We start from the raw sequence: 20817 nt of genomic DNA on the forward strand, positions 1-20817 counted from the left end.
TGTAAAATAAGTGGGAGATATTCTTCTTTCAGGTTCATTATCGCCAATGAAATACCACTACTCTTATTGTCTCCTTACTTACTTGATTAAGTGGAACGTGTATCATTACTTAGCCATTATACGGATATATTTATATATCTCATGGTATTGGGTTCTGATGCAAGCTTCTTGATCAAAGTACTAAATTCATTTTTATATTTGGTTTTGATATGGGATTGTGGTACTAGAAAAAATTCAATTAAAAGCTTCGAGCAGATGTACTAAATAAAAATAACTGCGTCGTGCCTGTTTCGCGTTTTTTGAAGCATTGTTTTGAGGTAATCGTCCAATGCCGGATTGCAAAAGCATTTCAGTTCCTATCATTCAATTGCGTGCAGTTCTTTAGCCGGATGTTGCGGATAAAAATGAAACGAAAACACTTGAGGTTAGAATTGCGTTGGAATCATCTCTAAGAACATTTTGTATTAATGTACATTATTATTGCACCTATGCTAGACATTGTAATCAATAGATCTTATTGTGGCGAATGTGTGAATAAAAGTTTTCCATTTTTGACGTAAAAAAGCAATTTTGTCATAATTAACTGTGTTTAAATTAACTTATCGATACTCCTCAATAAACTCTTGTTTAAAACCTTATCCTAAATTTCTAAGAAAACTTCATCTGATTTTCATTTCAAGAAAACCTGCACCAAAACTTTCTAAGAAAAATTCATCTATAATACAATAATAATTTTCAAGGGGGTTGAAGAGGAAGAGTGGATATAAGTATTGAAAAATATATATATTTTCGAAAAATATTAAAAAATAGCAACATGGGGAAAATTTTCAAATTATTTAAATGATGTTGAGTGACCTGGGGTAAAACATATTCCATTATTTGCCGGCCCTCGAAGTCTTTTTCAGGTCACAGTTAAAAAATTATATTAATGCAGTAAACTTATTTTTAATTAATTTAATTATTACACTAATTTTTTCTTTCAAATTTTGTTTGTATTTTCAATTATTTCAATGCACTAAACTTATTTTTAATTAATTTAAATCTATTATTAATTCAAATATTGCCGCAATTTTTCGATTTGATTCAATGGTTTTTCAAATTTTTATTAAATTTTCTGTTATTTTGCCAATTTTGTAATCCGCACAAATTGTTTCTTCCAATTGTAAAATTTCACAGAAAGACGTTAGCTGTTGTTTCCTTTTATAAAAAAGTACCATCTATGGAGAATTTACAGAACACAGAATTGCGTGCAATAAATAAGAAAAATGGGTACTTACGTATTAACGCCAACGTGACAAAAATATTATTATTATTGTTAAAATAAAAATTATTAAAATATTATTGTTATTAAAATATTATCATTATTATTATATTTAGAAACCAAAAAAACTTTTGTTAAAAGTTTAAAAGGTTACTTTTTATAGGTTTTTTAATGGAATTTTTGCCGCGGTGGCGTTAATACGTAAGTGCCGAAAAATGGTAAAAAAACTCAACAATTTTTGCATGAATTACGATCGAAATAGGTTCTACAAATTGTTAATATCCACACCTTCCATAAATTACGATTGGAATAGGCTCTACAAACTGCTAATTACCATACCTTGCATGAATTATGATTGGATATAAAAGTTCAGTAAAAGCCGGCACTTTTAAATTGCAACTAAGAATTATGAAAATCTCTTCTGTATTCCTTTGAAGTTAGGCACGTTATAGATGTTTTTTTTTGTTTTTAGTAGAGAAAGCCAACACTTTATCACATAATAATTTTTTATATAAAAAAATAATATAAAGATGTTTAATAATAAATATACAGTTGGGTTTACATATCAATCTATGCCTTCCGTCGATCGTCGTTTTGATGATAATTTCCGCCAGTTGTAACAAATTTAATTCCTCTTTAATAACGGCATGTTCATATGATGAGCCTGCTACGCTGGAAATTACACGCAATATAATCTGGCTGGACCCAGTTTGAAAATGGCACGTTAGCGTGACATTCCATGAAGTAATAAACACTTTTGTTTTGGGTAACAGAGCCATATGAAGAAAACTTCAATATGGCAATACCTTACTCGATTAATGATATAACGCGGACTTAGCCCAGAAGACATACGCAGCGTTGCGCAAAATGGGAGTTCGCTTTTGTGCCTTTCCGAAAACTAGAACAAACCGAATTTCTTTTGGCATTGTTAGTATATTTTCCACATTTTGTGTGCTCTTTTTATTACTAATCTCTTGTTGTGCTTACTTGCGTACTGTTTTTAAAAGTATTGATTCATTTAACTGTATTCCGATTGTATGGTTAACGCAAATTGGCCTTTCGGTATAGATGTGCCATGATACCATATACGCGTATCAACTAAAACTGGAATATAGAGTGAAATATACCGATTCCGCTGGCTCCTTGTTGAAAAATTAATTTACCTGCATCTCCCGGCTCAACGTAGAATGAGAAAGATTGACAAACGTGATCGCATTCCGGTGTAGGAGCTAAAATCCAGCTTTTATTACCTTTCAATTGGGCCTGCCACATAAGACGATGTATATAATCCAGCTGAAAAAAAAGGAGTAGTTTACAACTTAGAACCAAGTTGATCGCTATCTTACATGCATGTATGCTCCTTGTTCGTAACCCAAAAAGACGTAGTCTATATTTGATAACTCGGCATCTACGGGTAAAAAGTGAGGTCGCCCATATAATTTGCGTAATTCTTCAAGAACTCCAAGATGACAATTACTGAAGCCAACATACCAAGTGCTACCAACGCTTAAATTGGCTCTTTCTGGAGACATATTGAAAACATCTCGTATGGATTTAAGATCTGAATGAAAATTCAAAAAATGACAGTCTTCATCCAAAGCCCCTGGATAACGTCCATAAATTTCTTTTAACATTTCTAAGCTCAGCAAACTTGTTGCTGGCCAATGGCTGACGGCGTTCTTAATAACAATTGGCAGAGTAGAATATGCATATGGAGCTAATTCTTCGCGTGACATATTTTTCAAAATTAATGGACCATCAACGTTTCGACAAAAGCCACAATCGCTAATTGGGCGGGTCGCCTCCCATACCAATTGATTGTTGGGTAAAAAGCATTTCACTCCCAAAAGAAAGGTAAGGGTTTCAAAAAAAATGGGCGTGAGCAATACAACGAAGGCCATTATTCCAAACGTATACCACATACTAAGGCGACTTGAGTTATACTGCATATCACGCGATTTTCTATATGCTTCTTGCAAATCTGCCTTCGTAACCAAACCAGTTCGTAGCGCTCCATCATGCAACTGATCAAGTTTGTCAATAAATTCTTGGTCTAAGCGTTCGCGAATATGTAAAGCTGATTGGCGTGCTGAATGAGTAGGACGATTCCAAAACTAAAAAAAAAAGGTAATATGCAAATTTGTAAAAGACAGTCGTACTTACCAGAAACATAGAGCAAATATAAGCTTGTGACAACGTTTATTTGGGCATGCCCTTTTTATTTCTACTTTTTGATATGTAATTTAATTTGTATGTTAAATGCCTTTTGTATTTAGGAAAAAAAAGAAATCGTTCTCTTTGTAGCACTATTTAATGTATAATCAAACAAGCTGATTTTATAAAGTAATATGTCAAATTGAATGGTAACACCTTTATCCGTAAACATGAGAGCTATAGAGAAAAAATATGTATTTATTAGAATTATATGAGTTGCGGTTTACAGAAATATGACTATGATTTATATGTGTAAATATATTTTTATTTACGAAAACGTTCTAGAATTAAAATGGTTGGACGGAATATTGAACCGTGTATCTTAACTTTATAATGAAGCCATTACCGTAGGCAGTGTTTTGTATCGATTATAGCGACAAATTGTTAGTATGCTGGCAGCATGTATACAAAGTTTTCTTAATTGTTCCTTAAATCATATGTTTTGTTATTCTTTGGTTTTTGTTTTGTTTCTCATTGTTTATTGAAAAAACGAATAATGTGAGGACTCTTGTGGTTGTGATATTTTGTAAATATATTGGTGTATAGATTTATTAAACAATTTTCCTTTCATTGATAGGCATGCGCATAAGAGCAGCGTGTAAAGCGTGTAATTAGATTTATCTAATTTGGGCGATATGATAATTTACAGACAAGCAAACCGCTGTAGCAAAGTCACGGTTGCGGATATTTGCACATAACGTATTTGCACGCACGTAAACATTCGTGTTAATAATTTATGCTTACGCATATAATTATGTATCGGTGCATAAAAGTCAATAACAGGATGCATTTGCCTGAATCATGTTGCAGACGGGGAATGTTTTTTTTATTGAATTATGTCAAGAATCAGGTGAGTTTTTTTACATTTTCCCAATTCAAAGCAACTTGTATTCTTTGACCTACTTAAGTGAAATAATTTCGAATTTTAGTTTGATTAAAACAAAGAGGATTTTAAGCAGTTCCACATGTGCTTCTCAACTGTTTCAACTGTTTTACGTGTTCTTTATTAAGATTTCTTTTATTTACTCCGTATTAAAATATTAATTTAGGAGAGAGCAGCTTACCGCTCATATAGACATTTAGGAAAAAGTAAAAATACTTGTTTTATTATCGCGTTGAAGTTAATGAACAAGTTTCAATGCATCTTACTTTAAAAGTTTGGCAAAGTTCGTTGAGATATTGATTTTCTACAGCAAAATATCCATAAGACGTCCAATTTGATTTCATTTTGGTGCACACCTATTTACAGCACACTTTCTGTGGGCCAATCACTCCAAATCCGTGACATATATGAGATGATTTGCCCTCTTTTGCATTGAAATGCAAGTAGAAATGAATTTTTTTTAATATCAACTTGTGATGCCTTAATTATAAGATGATTGAAAATAGAGTCTCAATTTTATGGTCTAAATACACGAAAAATCCAATTTTCGAAGCCATAGCACCTCATACGTATTTTGATTGTGTTCGCGAAAACAATATAGAATTGCATTAGGCCGAGTGATGTTGGGGAATTTAATATTCAGGCTCGCCGGTAAAATTTGTTTGTACTAAATTGCTATTATATAAATTTTCAGCGTCAAATGAGGTAACTGAAACCTTTTTAATACAAAAAGATTAAGCGATTCAAGAAATTCTCCCACCCGATCCATATTTTCCATATCAATTTAATATAACGAATATCTTAGCGAAGGTCTTTGAAAATTGCACCATTTCTCCATATAACGATTTATCAAAACAAGGCGCTATGTGGGGAGCGACCGAAAGGTGGTGCGCTCTAATTTAACTTTCAGTAGCGTTTATCATAGGGCAAAAAACACTTCGATGTGGTAAATGTCCTCAAAACATCTTAAAAATTGGAGTCTGTAATTCGAACACAAAAGTGCATAGAAACCTATCAGTAAGCCTTCAGTAAGAATCGTCGGGCCGTTGTGGATGTTACACGCATTCGCACGAACCTAACAAAACTTTTAACACAGGCTGTGGAGGATATAAGTGACATAATTAAATGTGCACCACGTAGGTACGTAATCTGGACCATGAGCTACATAAGATTTCTCATGAAAAGTGAGCATATACGTGACAATAGTCTTTTTATGACGAAATGATGAAAAGGGGGAGGGAATTAATAATATTTTAACATTTTAGAACACAATTAGCATACAGGAAAGAAAGAAACCTAAGAAATTCCTGTCCAATTGATCGTTTATATTTGCATTTAATATAAATTTGTGCAAACAGCTCAGAACTAAGTAACATGCCATAGAATTACAACGCTAAATTAGCCCCTTGAAATATTAAATGCCTCGTCACTAAAGTGAAAGGAAACTACCGTTATGAACTCAGAACTTAGGCAGGCGAAAGGTAGATGCAAAAAGACACAACTGCCTTTTAAAATCTTTACATGTGATATGACACATTATGTGTTGAAATGTTGATGTCGTTTTGCCATAAATCGTCACGCTATATAAAAGCATACCCGGCGATATAAGAACCTATCCTATTTCAAGATATCCGAAAGGCAAGAACAGTATCTAGCATATTTTTTTTTTTTTTTTTTGGTATGTTGAACAGAGATGAACTAAGCCAATAGATTTGTGGCTTATATGTCCAAATAATAAACTGTTCTATCTAGCATATTTAATTTATAACAACAACTTAATATTAATAATTTAATGTTGGAAAGCTTTCAACCACCTATGTGCAAAGAGTACACCGAGGATCACGATTACGAAACCTTATGTCAGTCTATGTGTATAACTTTCCGTTATGTTAAACGGAAAACACAATGCTTGCTTTATGCGCGGCTCACGAATGGTCAAAATAAAATTGATTGTGCGTATTTAAATCTGGACGCACTTATAACTTGCGTTGCGTTATGCGTGAAAGTAAATTTTTAGAAAACTTTAAATTCCTATGTTTTCGACACTCAAACAGTGATGCATTTATGAAAACAAAACGAAGTCATAAGGCAAATGTTTCAAGTTGATTATGATTTTAAAACCATCATTTACATTTTCATTAAAAAAAAATTAAGCTAAAGTATTTTGCTATTTATTTCTACAAGGCAAAATTTTTATTTCGCTTAATTAACATTGTTTCCCGTTAAATAGTAATTTTTCCAAAAAATTTTTCGCTTTACTAATTTTGCACTTCGTTAATGTAACTGAACGCTTAGCTTTACTTTAACGCACGCGAGCTAATCTGTTCAACTAAAGTGTTGTGTTTTTCGCCTTATATCGAGACATTGTTTTAAATGTGTTAGGCACGTGTTATTCTTTGGTTATGTTAAATATATGTTAAGTTAAAGAAAACATTTGGACACAGGGCGAATTAGACTTGCAGTGTTGCCATATATATTATGATTTGGCTTTGTTTTTGGCGTTGTAAAATATTTCTTAAAACACAACAGCACAACAACAAGTAATCGGAGAGCGTAAAAAATAGAACTCGAGATTCAATATTATATATGTATTATTAAGTTTGATGTATGAATTTCAAAGCACGTTATATGCAAAAATTTATAGCTTTTTTACTTTGATTATTTTCGCGGATGGAAATGCTAAATAATCATAGTCAAAGTCATTCAGGACATTCGTGGGTATTCAAAGCGAAATTTCATTGACGCGTGTGACTTACAAAAGCAATATAATTTCCCAAAGCTGAATGTAAAGTTTTTAATTAATCTATACTTTGTCGTAGATTATTTCTAATGTTTGCAAAAGTCACGATTGCAAAGTCCATTAGCATATTTTAAAAGTTTTGGTTGACAACAAAAAAAAAAAAAATTACTTACACGTTTTTTCTGATTAATACTTTCTCATCTAACACTTCTCCCCTTTCCATTTTAATCCAAATAGATAAAAGTTGTACAAAAAAAAGTTGCTTATATGTTTCTATCTTTAATTGTTTTTTCTTTAACGTTCGCTCTCATTTCTATGCCGTATTCCACTGTTTTTATTCAACAATCAGCTGTAATAGCAGCAATAATAAACACAATAATAACAACAACAAGTTGCATCTATAAAAAGGAAAAATTTTAGTCAGTTGGTCTTAAACTCTCATCGTTATAACGGATTATTGCGCATTATTCATTCGTGTTCTTGTGTGAATGTAGAGAAACGGTTTGTTGCCGCAGTTACAAGAATTTAAAACATTCATGAAACAATTAAAAACAGTTTTTTTTTTTTTGTTAAATAGTTTTAAGAATAACGTTTGGTTACGTTTATAAAAATCTAATGAAAAGTAGAAGAGAAAGGATATGTCATCTGGATCTATGAGTGATAGCAATTGTATGATATTCCCGAAATTCGTATGTACATACGTGTGTGCGTATGCGTATGCCTTCATATATAAATAACCACTATGGCCCACTTATGATTATTATCGTCGGTGTATCTATCACTGGTGCCTTTAATCTGTCAAAGCATTTATGCATAAATAAACTGCGCATTTGCATTGGTGTGTGCTGGACTGAGTAATGAAAATGTTTCGCATATTCAACAGCCTTTCAATATTTATCCTTCTAGTTTAATATAACTCTCAATGAATGCAGATTTGAACAATTGTTAACTGCCACCGTGATAGAAGAGTGACTCTCTCTTAACCACTGCTCCCATATAAAAGTGTGTTAACAAATAAAGCTTTGGTTTTAATTGTCAAAAATGATTTGTGTAACAGGCAGGCATTTTTTTGAAAGAATCAAAAGGAAGAACAAATTCGTTTTGTAGGAGGAAGAAAAATAAATTAATTCTTTTTAGAATGTTAAAGAGTATAAAATTCATAAAAGGAGCAGCAATTCTTTTTCACTTTACTCATAATATTATTTGATTAAAATTACAATAACGAAATAAAAAGTTCCGCCCACTCTTCGAACAGCATCACGATTGCAGATTTTTCAAATCATCGTCATCATCCATAGCAGATAAAAATCAACAACATTTAGACGACTGTAAAAAGAAGAAATTTCATAATAAATCATTGCCGGAAATGCACAATCATAAGATCAAAAATCAGGAAGTCAGGCAAAAAACCAAGCAACCACAACAAACGCTAACAGATAAACGAGTGGAACAACAGACGTCGCTACCTTCATTGCCTCGGCCCACTCTGCCATCGCTCTCAAGTCCGTCACTTCCTACAACTCCGTCAACACCGTCGACCCCGTTAACCCCCCCAACACATATCCCTTATGATATTGATTGGATATTTCCGCGTATGCTGAGACCCTCAGGATTTTGGTATGTTGTCAGTCAAATCACTATATTCGCAGTTGGATTATTTAGTAAAATTGTTTTGGGTAAGTGTTCTATTTAATATATTATCGCATTTAACATTGCGATACACAAAATTTTCCTATACCGCGGACAAAATAAACCTACTTGCGACAAAAATAAACCTTATCTAGGAAGTGGTCTCCACTAGCACTACCCACAAATCTGGCAGTTCCACTATTTTCCGATGCAAACGAGTCATTGTTCCGTTACATTGAAAAACAGTCGCAATGAACAACAAAGAAAGAAGACAAAATAAAAAAATTAAACAAAGTTTTAGCGACTCACACCTAGTTTTTTAGTACGCTCGCTCACCATTCTCTAGTTGTTGTTCTGCTTCATAAGCACATTGCAAATGCGTTTCATAAAAATTAGATTGCGATACCTTTCGCCTAAAATGCTGCATAAATGTGGAAGTTCTACTGCGTATACGCACTATATATATTTAATTGAAAATTCCGCTCACATAAATGTGCTAATTCATTTGAAACTAAACTAACTGAAAATGTAACATATGCTTAGAATATTATGCTCCCAAAAAGGAAGAATTTTGTCTTCGAGGATGGTTGTTATACGCAAAGTTAGAAACACTCTTGCTATAAGAGGAGGTTATAGAATTTTCAGGCGTTCTTTTTTGGCATTTTTAATCAATTAATTAATCTACTCTTTGATAGGTCGATACTGGCCTTAGTAAATGACGTACGTTAAATGTGTTTATGTTTAATGTGTAGAAAAATATGCATAGAGTCTAGTATTGTTGATCAACAGTCGTGGTTAACTGGGAAATAATATGCTCATAGCTCAAGATGCCACACGAGACTATGTCTATGTTTGTTAGCGTCTCCCGCCTTTTAATTCAATGTAAACATCCCATAAATATCTGAAAAAACCTTGGGCTATTCGGAATGTTCAAAACTAAACTGGCCTTATGTATTCGTAATGCATATTTTTTGGTGTCAACAAGTGGAATATCCACTCTCTTCTATGCTTAATGTATACGAAAATATTAAACTAAAAAGCCAAATAATGTTACTATTTGTGCGATACACTTGACATTGTTGTTGTGTGCACATTTACAAAAACTTCAATGCAACTAGTAATGCATTATGTCAATATTGTATGAAATCAAATTACTGGGGGTATCATTAAACTTCTTGCCTTACAACACACAGAAATACGTAACGTACACTGAGAAAAACGGTTAGGTTAGATGCAACGGTTAATACGGTTAAATCGGTTGATTTCTGACTTGAAAGGTGTTTCTATTCAATCCATTATAATTGCAATTCATATATGAGACAAGGCATACGATTTCGAATTATTTCAGCTTAAAACGTTATATGAAAGATTTACGATAGCTTCGATTCTGGTCCCGTAGGACTTTTATATTACGATGTAAATAAGTTTCTTTTTACGTTCAAGCATTCGTGTATTGCGAAGCTTTGCTTTTATATATAGGAATGGCGCCTATTTTCAAGGTTGATTTTTATATTCCAAGATTTACTTCTTTCGTTAGAACTACTAAGAACAGGCGCTATAGACTAACACGAGGGAGACACATAAACAAACTTAAAATCTGAAACCCTTTTGCGTAAAACTAATTCCTTTTCTCATGTTAGGCGTTATCTGCAAAATTGGAACAAGTTATTTACAAAGAATTATTTTTAAAAGTTACAACAATGAAAAGATTTGAATCGTGCATTGTTGCAATGACGCAATATATAGGGTCAGAAAGTGAATGGAAATGAAATCGCCGTACTTTATACTTACATTGCATTAGTGCAGGGAAGTTATATGATTTGAACAGCTGAGCAATTAATATTTTCTGAGCAAAGAACAATGTTAATTATTTTTCATAATAATTATGCGAATCCATTTATTTTTTATAATTAATTAGGAAACTTTTATGGCATAACGAAATCGGGTTTAATAAAAGTCCAAACGACCAAACAACCAAATCAAAACCATATGATGCCTAAAATATTAAGCATACGAGTTGTGTTTTGTTTTCATTCACAAACACATCACTGTCTTGCTGCCAATGCAAATGCAAATGCATACATTGCAATATATATGAAACGGTGCAATAGAGCTGTGTAAGCTATGTGGAATGCGTATACAAGTGAATCATATTTTGAGATTAGCAAATGCATTCATTGCGTGAAGCGCTTAATTTCTAATAATAATTTTTCTGAAACAATAAATTCTTTGTTCCGACTCTTGCCTTCGAGTAAATTCTTCTTGCCAAATGCGAGGAGTAAATTCTTCGCCCATATGTAAATCGTCGAAATGTCGTAAATGTCGAAACACATCACTTAGTATTCTGATGTTTCTGTTAACTCTCATCTGATACTGGTTAGCAGGGAATTTCGTTTACCGTTCTTATATATTGGATTTCATCCGCTATTCTAATTTTTCTTTTTTTTTCTGTTTGCTTACATAGCTTAGGCTTACTGGCCTGTTAAGGATAAGACCAACATAATATCAAACAGTTTTTACTATTTGTTATGCTCATTTCTTTCGATTTTATTGAGTTTAATTTTTTTTTGTACAGTCTGAGGTTATGAATTCCTTCTATTTTAAATTAATGCTTATTGGCAGTGTTTTTTTTCCAGTTTTTTCTCAAATTTCTCTCTCTCTCTCTCTTTCTCTTAGTTATATTGGCAGTTAAGTTGGTCGTGTGTTCACCAACGACAGCATAAAATCTTATTTCATCTTTTATTTGTTATGAGAGAATTTCTTTTAACCTAATACGCCTTCTTTTTCTGTGACGTTGACGTATGAAGATTTTTCCTTTCATCATTCTTCTAATATGTGAATTTCGTAAAAATATGTATAATATATATGAATATAGGTGTATCTCGTGAAGCCTCCGATATGGGAGTTGCAGAGAAGGAGGACAAGGATAGTAAAGCGAGGCATGGTAAATATAAAAATTTCTTACTAAGATATTTTTTCTGCGATAACTAGCTTACCTCATAGCCTGTGCCTAATGATTAGGCTTAATTAAACTTTGCAAGGACATAAGATAACTATATTTAAAACTTTGCCATTCTCAGGCCGCATCAGAAACTTCTACTGCAAAACAAAGCTATGTTGCGAATTTCATTTGAATGCAATTGCCGTGAAACGTTTAAATTGCTTCTAATGGTTAATTCGTGTGAAGTTCACGCACTTTTTTTTTATCGATAATATGGAGTTAGTTCAGAACACTTCCGGTGCTAAATATTTAAGATTGGAAATTATATAAATAACTTTATAAGTTCACCTATAACTCATAAGTCCAACTACAATATTGAAATTAGAATAAGTTTTCTTTAGTTGTGTAATGATGGCCGCCTAATAGATGTTTCGCTTTGCGTATAACAAGTACACAAGGTTTTGACTAAATAAATCTAATTAAACTGTTGCTGAGAGCAGCCGAGAATGAAATGGCTAACAAAGTAAGGAAGCGAATGCATCTCTTTTGCTGATGTCGTTATAATTTCGCAGAATTTATTCTAGTTTCTCTCAATCGGTTAATCTTTTAATTACAATGTAATCATGAGTGTCAATGCTATTAATAGATACTCTACTAAAATTCTTTCAATTTAAATTATTTCATTTAAAGTAATTCAAAAATTCAATACACAAGCCCTTCAAGGGCCAATTTAAGTGTATTGTAGTAAGTGATAAAGTACACAATACGGAAGTATAAGTATCAGGTGAATTTTAAGATTGTCATTAAAATATAGATTATTACTATATTGCATAAGCAGTAAACCATAGCAGATACGATTATAGATTAGTATTGGATTAGGTTAGGGAAGCTTGGTGCGCTTCTGTCAATTTACACTGCTTTACGACTGTAGCAGTCGTATGCGGGTTGAAATACTAAATTGGTGTAGAAAACATATTGTTTCCTTGCATGGTTAGTGATCAGTCCCAACGCCAATATGCGCTCTTGATGTTCTGGTCATTTAACAATTAAGGATAAGTCGTCGAAAGAATATCGTGCCTGTACTTGCGACTCAGCTACTAACGGAGCAGCAGTTGTCAGGCAGAGCTTATTTAAAGAATTTGGTTATGAATACGTGAAAGCATCCGCTTCTTGGTATAGTTCACTTGTGTAGCAAAGTGAAATGCATTATAAATCCCAGTCAGAGAATAATTGTTGAAAATCCGATACAAAGATTCCCCCAAGATAGTGTAAAATATCCATAAAGTTTTGAGATATTCATGCATTTACTGTCTAATTGAAGGTCGTACTATATAGCCCTTTAACCACGGATTTCTTGTCTCTCCTAGTAGAAACTTCTAAACCTGCATCAGAGAACAATTTATAAGAACTCAATCGGCCCTTTAGACATCTATTATTGTAATCACATGGGATTTGGAATAAATTTTGCTTAAGTCAGTCACTTCGTCCATTTAACCTACACGCCCGCTTTTCTTGGCTTTATTTAGTTGCTTCCTGTCTATCTGTTTTTAATTCAACAGCGTTACATGCTTACACGTCCGGCATCTATTAATGTTTGAGTTTTCGAATTTATTTTAAAATTTTTTTCTTTAATTTCGATATGATTATATCTTGAGTGATATATGCATTGTGTGTTTGCCAATTAGAAACCATGACCTTGCATACGTCTGTATGGCGTATAAATAGAAAAAGCTATGCAAGTCAACGACTTCCTTCATACATCAGATTAGTAGTAGTGTGCAGCCAACTTGATTTATATTTACATAAATAACTTATTACGAAATTCACAGATAAAGAGAATGTATGTGTTTGTTCCAAAAAAAAAAAAGAGAAACCCTATGACGTAGAAAGTGTAATCTACTTATAGATTGGTTTGAAAAGTTTTTTTATATTTATTTTAATTAATTAATTAGTTAACAATAAACAAATAAATAACATCGGATGGTTGTATTGCGCATTTTTTTTTTTTTTTTATTGTTGTTTTGGTTTTAATTACGATTATATTTGGTTCGTTGTTAATTTATGAAAGAAAATTTCCCTCTTCCTCGTTGTAATTGATGTAGCTTTGTGTGTTTAGTATTAATAATGAGTTAATAATTCTTATGGATTGAAAAGTCCTGATACTCCAATACTATAGATTTTTTGTAACAATTGCACCGATATACTCTCTGAAGTATAATTTTTTATGATCGTTTTTGATTTATTTGTCGAAATATTCACGTACGTCATCATAAATAACATAATCTCCTCCTCCGATCGTTTTTTTCTTTCTCAACTGAGTTGACGAATGCTGTCATAGGTGTGTGGGAAAAACAACGGACATAGCTGTTTCTCAGGCGGTGTCAGTCTTTTTGCATCTTTAGGTAGATGTTTTCAGTTTAATTGTTTAACCGGAAACCTCTGTCCCGTTCTAACATGTACACGTGCAAGTATTTAACGCAGTGACGCGTGTTTTCTTTTTCCACCACTGAGCGTATACATGCTGACCTGAAGATGATTCACGTTAGAACTAAGTGAGGCATGATCTCCATGCACCTACGGCTACTGACAAAGTTTATTTATACCATTGCACTTTGTACGAATTGCAAGAAGCATGATTCGAAAAAATAGGTGATTTCGACCTTTTTAATAAGCCGCGCTCCGAGCGACCATTTTTGATCGACCGTGCGATCATCAAACCATTTCGGTCCATATTGGCAAATTAGAGTTTAGTTTTATTCTAAAAATGGTCGGAACTTTATCGTGGATCTAATATAACAACTTAATTACTTCAATTGGACGTAGATCTTAAGCCGTTCCTCTCGTAAGATTCGCAATTCGAGCCAATAGCTCGAACGTGTCTAATTTATCACAATGCGATCGAGCGAGAAGGCGCATTAAGTTGCGCCTTAAGAAAAAAGTCGCACTTTTCCAATTGAGAGATGCAGAAATAGTTGTTATGTGCGCTACTAGCCACGGATGAGATCAATAAAAAGTTGTATTCACTTTGAGGAGAATTGTTGTAGCGATGATAATTACGCATAATTATTGCATCTTCAAAGATGCTTGCTCGATATCAATGTGAAGAAAGCTTCTTTATTTAGAGGAGATACTTCTTCTTGAACATGCAGTTTTTTACTTTAGTTTATTTGGTTCCCCAAAATATCAATCAGTTTCTCATTTATTTATCAAAAAATACTTAATTTCTATGCTTAATTAAAAAAATTTATTTTTTCTTCTAACTGGTTACGTGAATAGTTCTTATGAATAAAACTCACGTTTACAATAAACAAAGACTGATAGATGCTATAGGTAAACGGCCGCCTGGTACTCCTTTAGTAACGGTTTCAAATCACTATTCATGCTTCGATGATCCCGGCCTATGGGGTAAGTAAGTTTTGGTTTTTTAAGAACAAAGCTATCGAAGTTTGAAAAATTTAATAAATACCTTCTCTCACCTTCCCCTTTTTCTTAGGTGTGCTTCCCATGCGATATGTATGCAATACATTTAAAATTCGTTGGTCCTTAGCTGCTCATGATATTTGCTTTACAAATATATATCACTCGTTATTTTTTATGTACGGTGAGTACGACGATGCAAAGTGAGAAAGTGAAAAATGATTTTTCAACTTTTTTAAGATTTTCATTTTTTTTTTAATATTAATTTGTAGGAAAATGCATTCCAATTATTCGTGGCAATGGTGTGCACCAAAGCGCTGTAGATGTTTGCATACAAAAACTAAAATTGGGCGAATGGGTGCATGTATTTCCCGAAGGTAAGGTAAACATGACCAAAGAGGAGATGCGGCTTAAGTGGGGAGTGGGGCGCATTATTTACGAATCGCCACGTGTCCCCATTATACTGCCAATGTGGCACGAAGGCATGGATAGTGTATTACCTAACACTGAACCGTATTATTTGAAATTCGGCAAAAAAGTGACGCTAAACGTAGGAAAACCTATTGATATGAATGATTTTATCGAAGATCTTAAATTTCGTGGTGTTAAAGAGATCGTGGCTCGTAAACTAATTACGGATAAAATTCAAGATGTTTTTCATGTAAGTTTGAATAAAATTTTCATTATTCTTACACTTTTTTTTGCAAAAATTCTTTCCAAAGCATTAATAAATAAATAAATAAATTTTTTCAATTTTTCAGAAATTACGCTTAGAAACTGAAGAGCTTCATAGAAATCGTTTTCTTTAAGAACATTTTTTCAATGCTTTTTTTTTTGTTGTATATACATAATTGATTAGCGTGTGGTGTGGACGGGTATTATTGCTATTAACATTTGCTGCTCTTTCTTCGCATATATTTATTTCAATCATTTTGATAATTAGATAAATTAAAAGCATTTGTTTTATTTTTTTTTCTTTTTTGGCTTTTGTATTATTTTATTGTAAAAGAAAACTAAATAGAAAATGTCCTTGGAATACTCGCATTATTGTTAAATTAGTTAGATTTTTTAAATTATTGTTATAAAAAAAAAAAAAAAGTTGTTATAAATTTTTAATTATGCATTAAAAAAAGCAAAAATTAATTCTTATTAAAAATTTTTATCAATAATATGTTTAAGCCAATTGTGTAAAGTTTTCATATAGAAATAAATTATAAATTATATATTGATACAAATTTGAAAGCTAAAGATCGTACACCCTGATTGTTTGCACAACACGACACGATACGGATACGTATTAGATTTTTCAAAAGCATCTGAAGACAAGAATTAGATCTCTGATCCGCCCTGCAAAATGCCCATACTGATAATACCAGGAACAACATCAGATGTTTCAAAGAAGACTATGTTCTTGTTGTAGTTGTTTAGATTTTTTGGCGATTTTAGTTTTCCGAAAGAATAGTCAATAAGTAAATTCTCCGAGATCAGTATTATAAAACCCGAGTTGTTAAGTTCCGGTAAGCATACAGAGAAATTGCTCAGAAGATTGCTATTGATTTTATCCCTTTTTGCTATAGTCACTTTCGACTGAGTTTACGACTTATTGAACAGTTGAAATAGCTGTTGAATTTGTCAAAGAAACAGTGCCATATTGCTTTGCTATTATATACATATATATTTTGTACACCATGAGATGAGACGTTAATTCGATTCAATCTGAATAAAATTTCTTTCACGTAAAGTTCTAAATTCTGGCGCTTCGCTTAAATGGTTACTTTCCTGCTTTCGCTTATTTGAGACAAATTCATCTGCACACCGCTTTACTTCACTATTGCGTTATTGCCATATATTATGGATGGGAATCTACTTTACACTCATACTCTGACTGTAGTCATAGCTTATTAGTCGTAGGAGAAAATAATGTTTTCTCTTGTTGCCCTTAGTCAATTTTATTGCGGTATTGTGTCAAATTTTACTATTCGGGAGTCAGTATAGTCATAATTAAATTTTATCAAGCAAGTAAAAGTATTATAGTTGGCCACGGCTCGCCATTAAATGTGCTCGTGCCTGGGAAAGGGTCGAAAAAGTGCTCCAATTCGAAGCAATTGGAAAACCGCGTTCATTCTGTAGGTTGAGCGCAAGAACATAAGACTGACAAACAAGCTAGAATAAGAGAAAAGGTCGGTCTATTTCAAGTCCTTCTGCATATTGTACATAACCGCGTGAACTTACGTTATGCGACAGGCAGTGTAGGTTGTAACAAGGCTCTCAAATTATGAAAGCCACAAAAAGGCAAGTGACTACCTCGATGATGTTGCCGTTTGCACGATACCGTGACAGTGTCACAGCTAAATATAAATATACAGTATTTATTATGGGTTGAAAGCAGAAACTTGTTAATCTATCTCTAGAAAATTCTTCAATCACAATCGTAGTTTCTCTCTATCTATGTGGCTGAACGTTAAAATATTGTCCGCCCAGCTCGGTACAGGAATACATTACTCCGCACCTTGATGTCTTTGGATGACTTCTTGAATGCTTTAGAGAGCAGAGTGATCTCATCCTTAAACAAGTAAATTGTTTCTTCACACCGGCAGTTAGTCATAGAGCAAACTGATTTCCGGAATAATTTTTCAGTTCTTCCTCCACATCTATTACTTATGTCCAGTGACACGTAGAGCGAAGTGAGCTGCTACAATGAAACTGTCGGCTTGATCCTACACTAATTAAGTAATCATTCATTTTAAAAGAGCATAAGAATTTATTAAAAGCGTAGAATAAATAACAAAGTAATATAAACTAGAAAATTATTTTAAACAGAAACACGATAAGCAAATTATTAATGGGATATAATAAATTACAACTGTAGTACATCGTAAACGAGACAAGTTGAAATAATACTGAATGTACTGAACTCAGTGAGACATGTAATTATCAAATAACACAACAATTCTGTAAAAAGAAAACAAAAACAAGATTGAAAAAAAAAAAGATGAAACGTTTGCAAAACGATAAACAGATAAGAAGTTAAAGCAATTCTTTTAAATCTCTCCTAAGATCTTTGCCAGATGGCCTTCTTGAGCAATCATTATCCCAACACTTTATGTACAAGTCATCGTACTTTTGTTCTTTAATAGGATCAACATAGATCGCCTCATCACCGATTTGAAACATCGTTTCTGGATACATACGATTGGCTCGACTTAAATTGCATTTAACATTTTCAGAAGACTTAGCAACGATATTTAAATCTTCAAAAGGTTTCCGAATGCTTTTCTGACTATGGTTTCCATCGAAGTTGCCTTTCGAACTTGTTAAAGTAGCTTTAGGAGGTTTCAAAATATTTTGGACATTTTTCAAAGAGTTTTTTGAAACATCTACCAGAGTTTTCGAGTAACAACTTTGACGACTAGAAGGCATTATTGCCCGATTATTATTATTAGCTGCTTTTTGACTTGAACAAGCTGTTGGTCTTAAATTATTTTTCACCACTTGATAGGCTACTATTTCGTTGCACTCTAACCAGTCGTAGGGCAAGTGACGATACTTCATTTGCCATAAAGTAATGCCTAATGAATAAATATCAGCTGATGAGTGAAGATATTCTTCTTTTAAAGCTTCTGGGGCCATGTATCGCACAGTACCCTAAAAAAAAAAAAATAAAAAAAAAAATAAAGAACAAATGAGATTTGGAAAATTTGCATGAACTTGTACGATTTTCGATGTCTCTAACCTTTATTATTCCCTTTACGGCGGTAGTTTGCTCAGTTATTTTAACCGACGAACCAAAATCGCATAGCTTACATGTGTAACACTTGTTTGACCAGTTCTCATTATTATTACCCCATGTAATCATGACATTTTTGGGTTTAACATCCATATGCAATAAATTGCGTTTATGACAATACATCAAAGCGGCCAATACATCCAAACCAATACTAGAAAAAAAAAATGATGATGACATTGTTTTGATGCAATGATTCGTTGCTTTTCATTTGCAAATGTCTTACTAGACACGGTGCTTTAAAGGCAATTCCATACAGTCTAAAATCTTTTGCAGAGAATGGCCCAGAAAACGTTCCATTATAACAATAGCAAAATTCATAGTTATCTCAACCTGAAGGCAGAGATAAGAAATCCTCTTTTAATTGCCATCGCAAACACATCATTACACGCAACAGTACCTTAAATATTCGAACAATGTTCGCATGCTTCCAGCCTAAAACATGCGATTCATTTCGCATGGTTTGATGATTACAATCACCGAGATTTTTAACGATTTTCACTGCCACCGGCTTAGCTGGTAAGGAAGTCATTATTACAAAAGAAATAAACGAAAAAAAAAAAAAAGAAAAACCAAAAAATTCGAAATTTAATAGTAGTCACCTTTATAAACTGCCTTAATAACTGTTCCATAAGCACCTTTACCTAAAATATTATTACGAATGTTTTGCGGTGGACCTTCCTTCAAAATTTCCCTACGTTTCGGACTACTCAGTATTAATACAGCCTCATCCTGCGATGTTCGCAATAAAGCAGACCTGCAGTAGAATGATCGCAATACGGTTTTTTTTTTGCTTTTAAATTCATTTCATTTCATTTCATTATAGAATAGATTTATTTTACATTTTTGTGTTTGTTAACATAAAACTTTTCCCTTTAGTAGTAAGTAAATTTCCAATTTTCAAAATATTGACAAAAATATTTTCAAAATATTTTCCTTTCTCTCTTCCCTATGCGCACTTTTCTTTGAATAGCTTCAATAACGGTTTTCAATGTTTCGCTTACAACTGATTTTTTTTTCACGCTTCAATTGTGATTTTTTTTTTCCTCAGCTTATTATGTCCATCAATTTGACAGTAAATTCTAAGCAAAACAAATCTTGGATGTTTTAGTTTATCTTCTTTTGAAAGGTTTAAAATCTCACCACCTTACGCAGATGTCCTTTTTTGTTGTTGTTTTTTTTTTTTTTTTTTTTTTTTTTTTTTTCCTTAAATCTTAATGGAGTTCCCCCCTTTTATCCATCCATATAGTTTCGCTTCTTATCCGCCCAGAACTGGGGCTGAGGTAGATCCACTTTCTATGATATCGGGAATGACCAGAAAACGATTCTGAATCGATCTAGTCTTGTCTGTCCGTCCGATGCCTGCCCATGAACACTTGTGTTAAGTCTACCGGACGCAATTTTCGAAATATTTTGATGAAATTTGCTGCACTAACGTCGTTTCATCTACGGGTTCGAAGCACCTTTTCGACCACTCCCAATATATCGTCTTTTTCGGAAAGATAATATCATTTTTATACAATCGCGACAAAAATCGCTTAATAGTACTACTGCGGCATTCTAATTTGGCTCGAGAACTGTGACTCGGAAGGGGCAATTTTATGAATGTCTTGAAATACAACCGCTTCTACGGAAACTAAATGTTTAGATGGCAAAAAGGCTAATTTTCAATACTTCTTGATGAAAATTCGTTCATAATAATAATAATAATTTGACATTGGACCACTTAAGCCTTAGCCCATCGATTCTATCCATCCCCATTGGGTTCTATGAAAAATCAGCCTTTATATGCCAAAATGGTCCAATTTTTAATATTTTATAATGGAAATTGGTGCTTCAGGAATTAATCATAGGGAATTTGGGCCGCATAAGTCTATTTTTTAAGCCTTACCGTAGATAGGAACTTTCATGAAAGCTACCTTTTCTATGGCAACTGAAAAATTAAAAA

At 33.0% G+C, this 20817-nt stretch overlaps 3 protein-coding genes across 13 annotated transcripts; 1 reads left to right on the plus strand and 2 right to left on the minus strand.

Annotated features, from left to right (window-relative positions):
* Nucleotides 1-1830: 1830 nt before the first annotated feature.
* LOC119639711 lies at nt 1831-3634 on the minus strand. 2 transcript variants are annotated; one of them, XM_038037310.1, is made up of 5 exons: nt 3425-3634; nt 2608-3375; nt 2425-2554; nt 2249-2365; nt 1831-2177 (listed from the first exon to the last, which is right to left on the minus strand). In XM_038037310.1, exons 1-4 carry the CDS (start codon nt 3431-3433, stop codon nt 2280-2282), a joined length of 993 nt encoding a protein of 330 aa, XP_037893238.1. In that variant the 5' UTR covers nt 3434-3634; the 3' UTR covers nt 1831-2177; nt 2249-2279. The 2 variants fall into 2 exon arrangements, with proteins under 2 accessions (XP_037893238.1, XP_037893237.1); XM_038037309.1 differs by having other exon boundaries at nt 1831-2365.
* LOC119639710 (tafazzin homolog) lies at nt 3374-16206 on the plus strand. 10 transcript variants are annotated; one of them, XM_038037302.1, is made up of 7 exons: nt 3374-3388; nt 4053-4325; nt 8354-8774; nt 14945-15073; nt 15162-15269; nt 15358-15746; nt 15847-16206. In XM_038037302.1, exons 2-7 carry the CDS (start codon nt 4212-4214, stop codon nt 15892-15894), a joined length of 1209 nt encoding a protein of 402 aa, XP_037893230.1. In that variant the 5' UTR covers nt 3374-3388; nt 4053-4211; the 3' UTR covers nt 15895-16206. The 10 variants fall into 10 exon arrangements, with proteins under 10 accessions (XP_037893230.1, XP_037893227.1, XP_037893228.1 ...); XM_038037299.1 differs by lacking the exon at nt 3374-3388 and adding an exon at nt 3948-3973; XM_038037300.1 differs by lacking the exon at nt 3374-3388 and adding an exon at nt 3964-3988.
* A 40-nt stretch (nt 16207-16246) lies between these two features.
* LOC119639808 (proto-oncogene serine/threonine-protein kinase mos) lies at nt 16247-19667 on the minus strand (the record flags this gene model as incomplete). Its single annotated transcript, XM_038037483.1, has 5 exons — nt 16247-18730; nt 18819-19023; nt 19096-19202; nt 19270-19385; nt 19472-19667. Coding segments are annotated over 5 exons (1242 nt in total), but the record flags the coding sequence as incomplete, so codon positions are not given.
* Between the last annotated feature and the right edge of the window lie 1150 nt (nt 19668-20817).

This window comes from Glossina fuscipes, unplaced genomic scaffold (assembly GCF_014805625.2).
Source record: "Glossina fuscipes isolate IAEA_lab_2018 unplaced genomic scaffold, Yale_Gfus_2 113, whole genome shotgun sequence".
Lineage (NCBI taxonomy): Eukaryota > Metazoa > Arthropoda > Insecta > Diptera > Glossinidae > Glossina > Glossina fuscipes.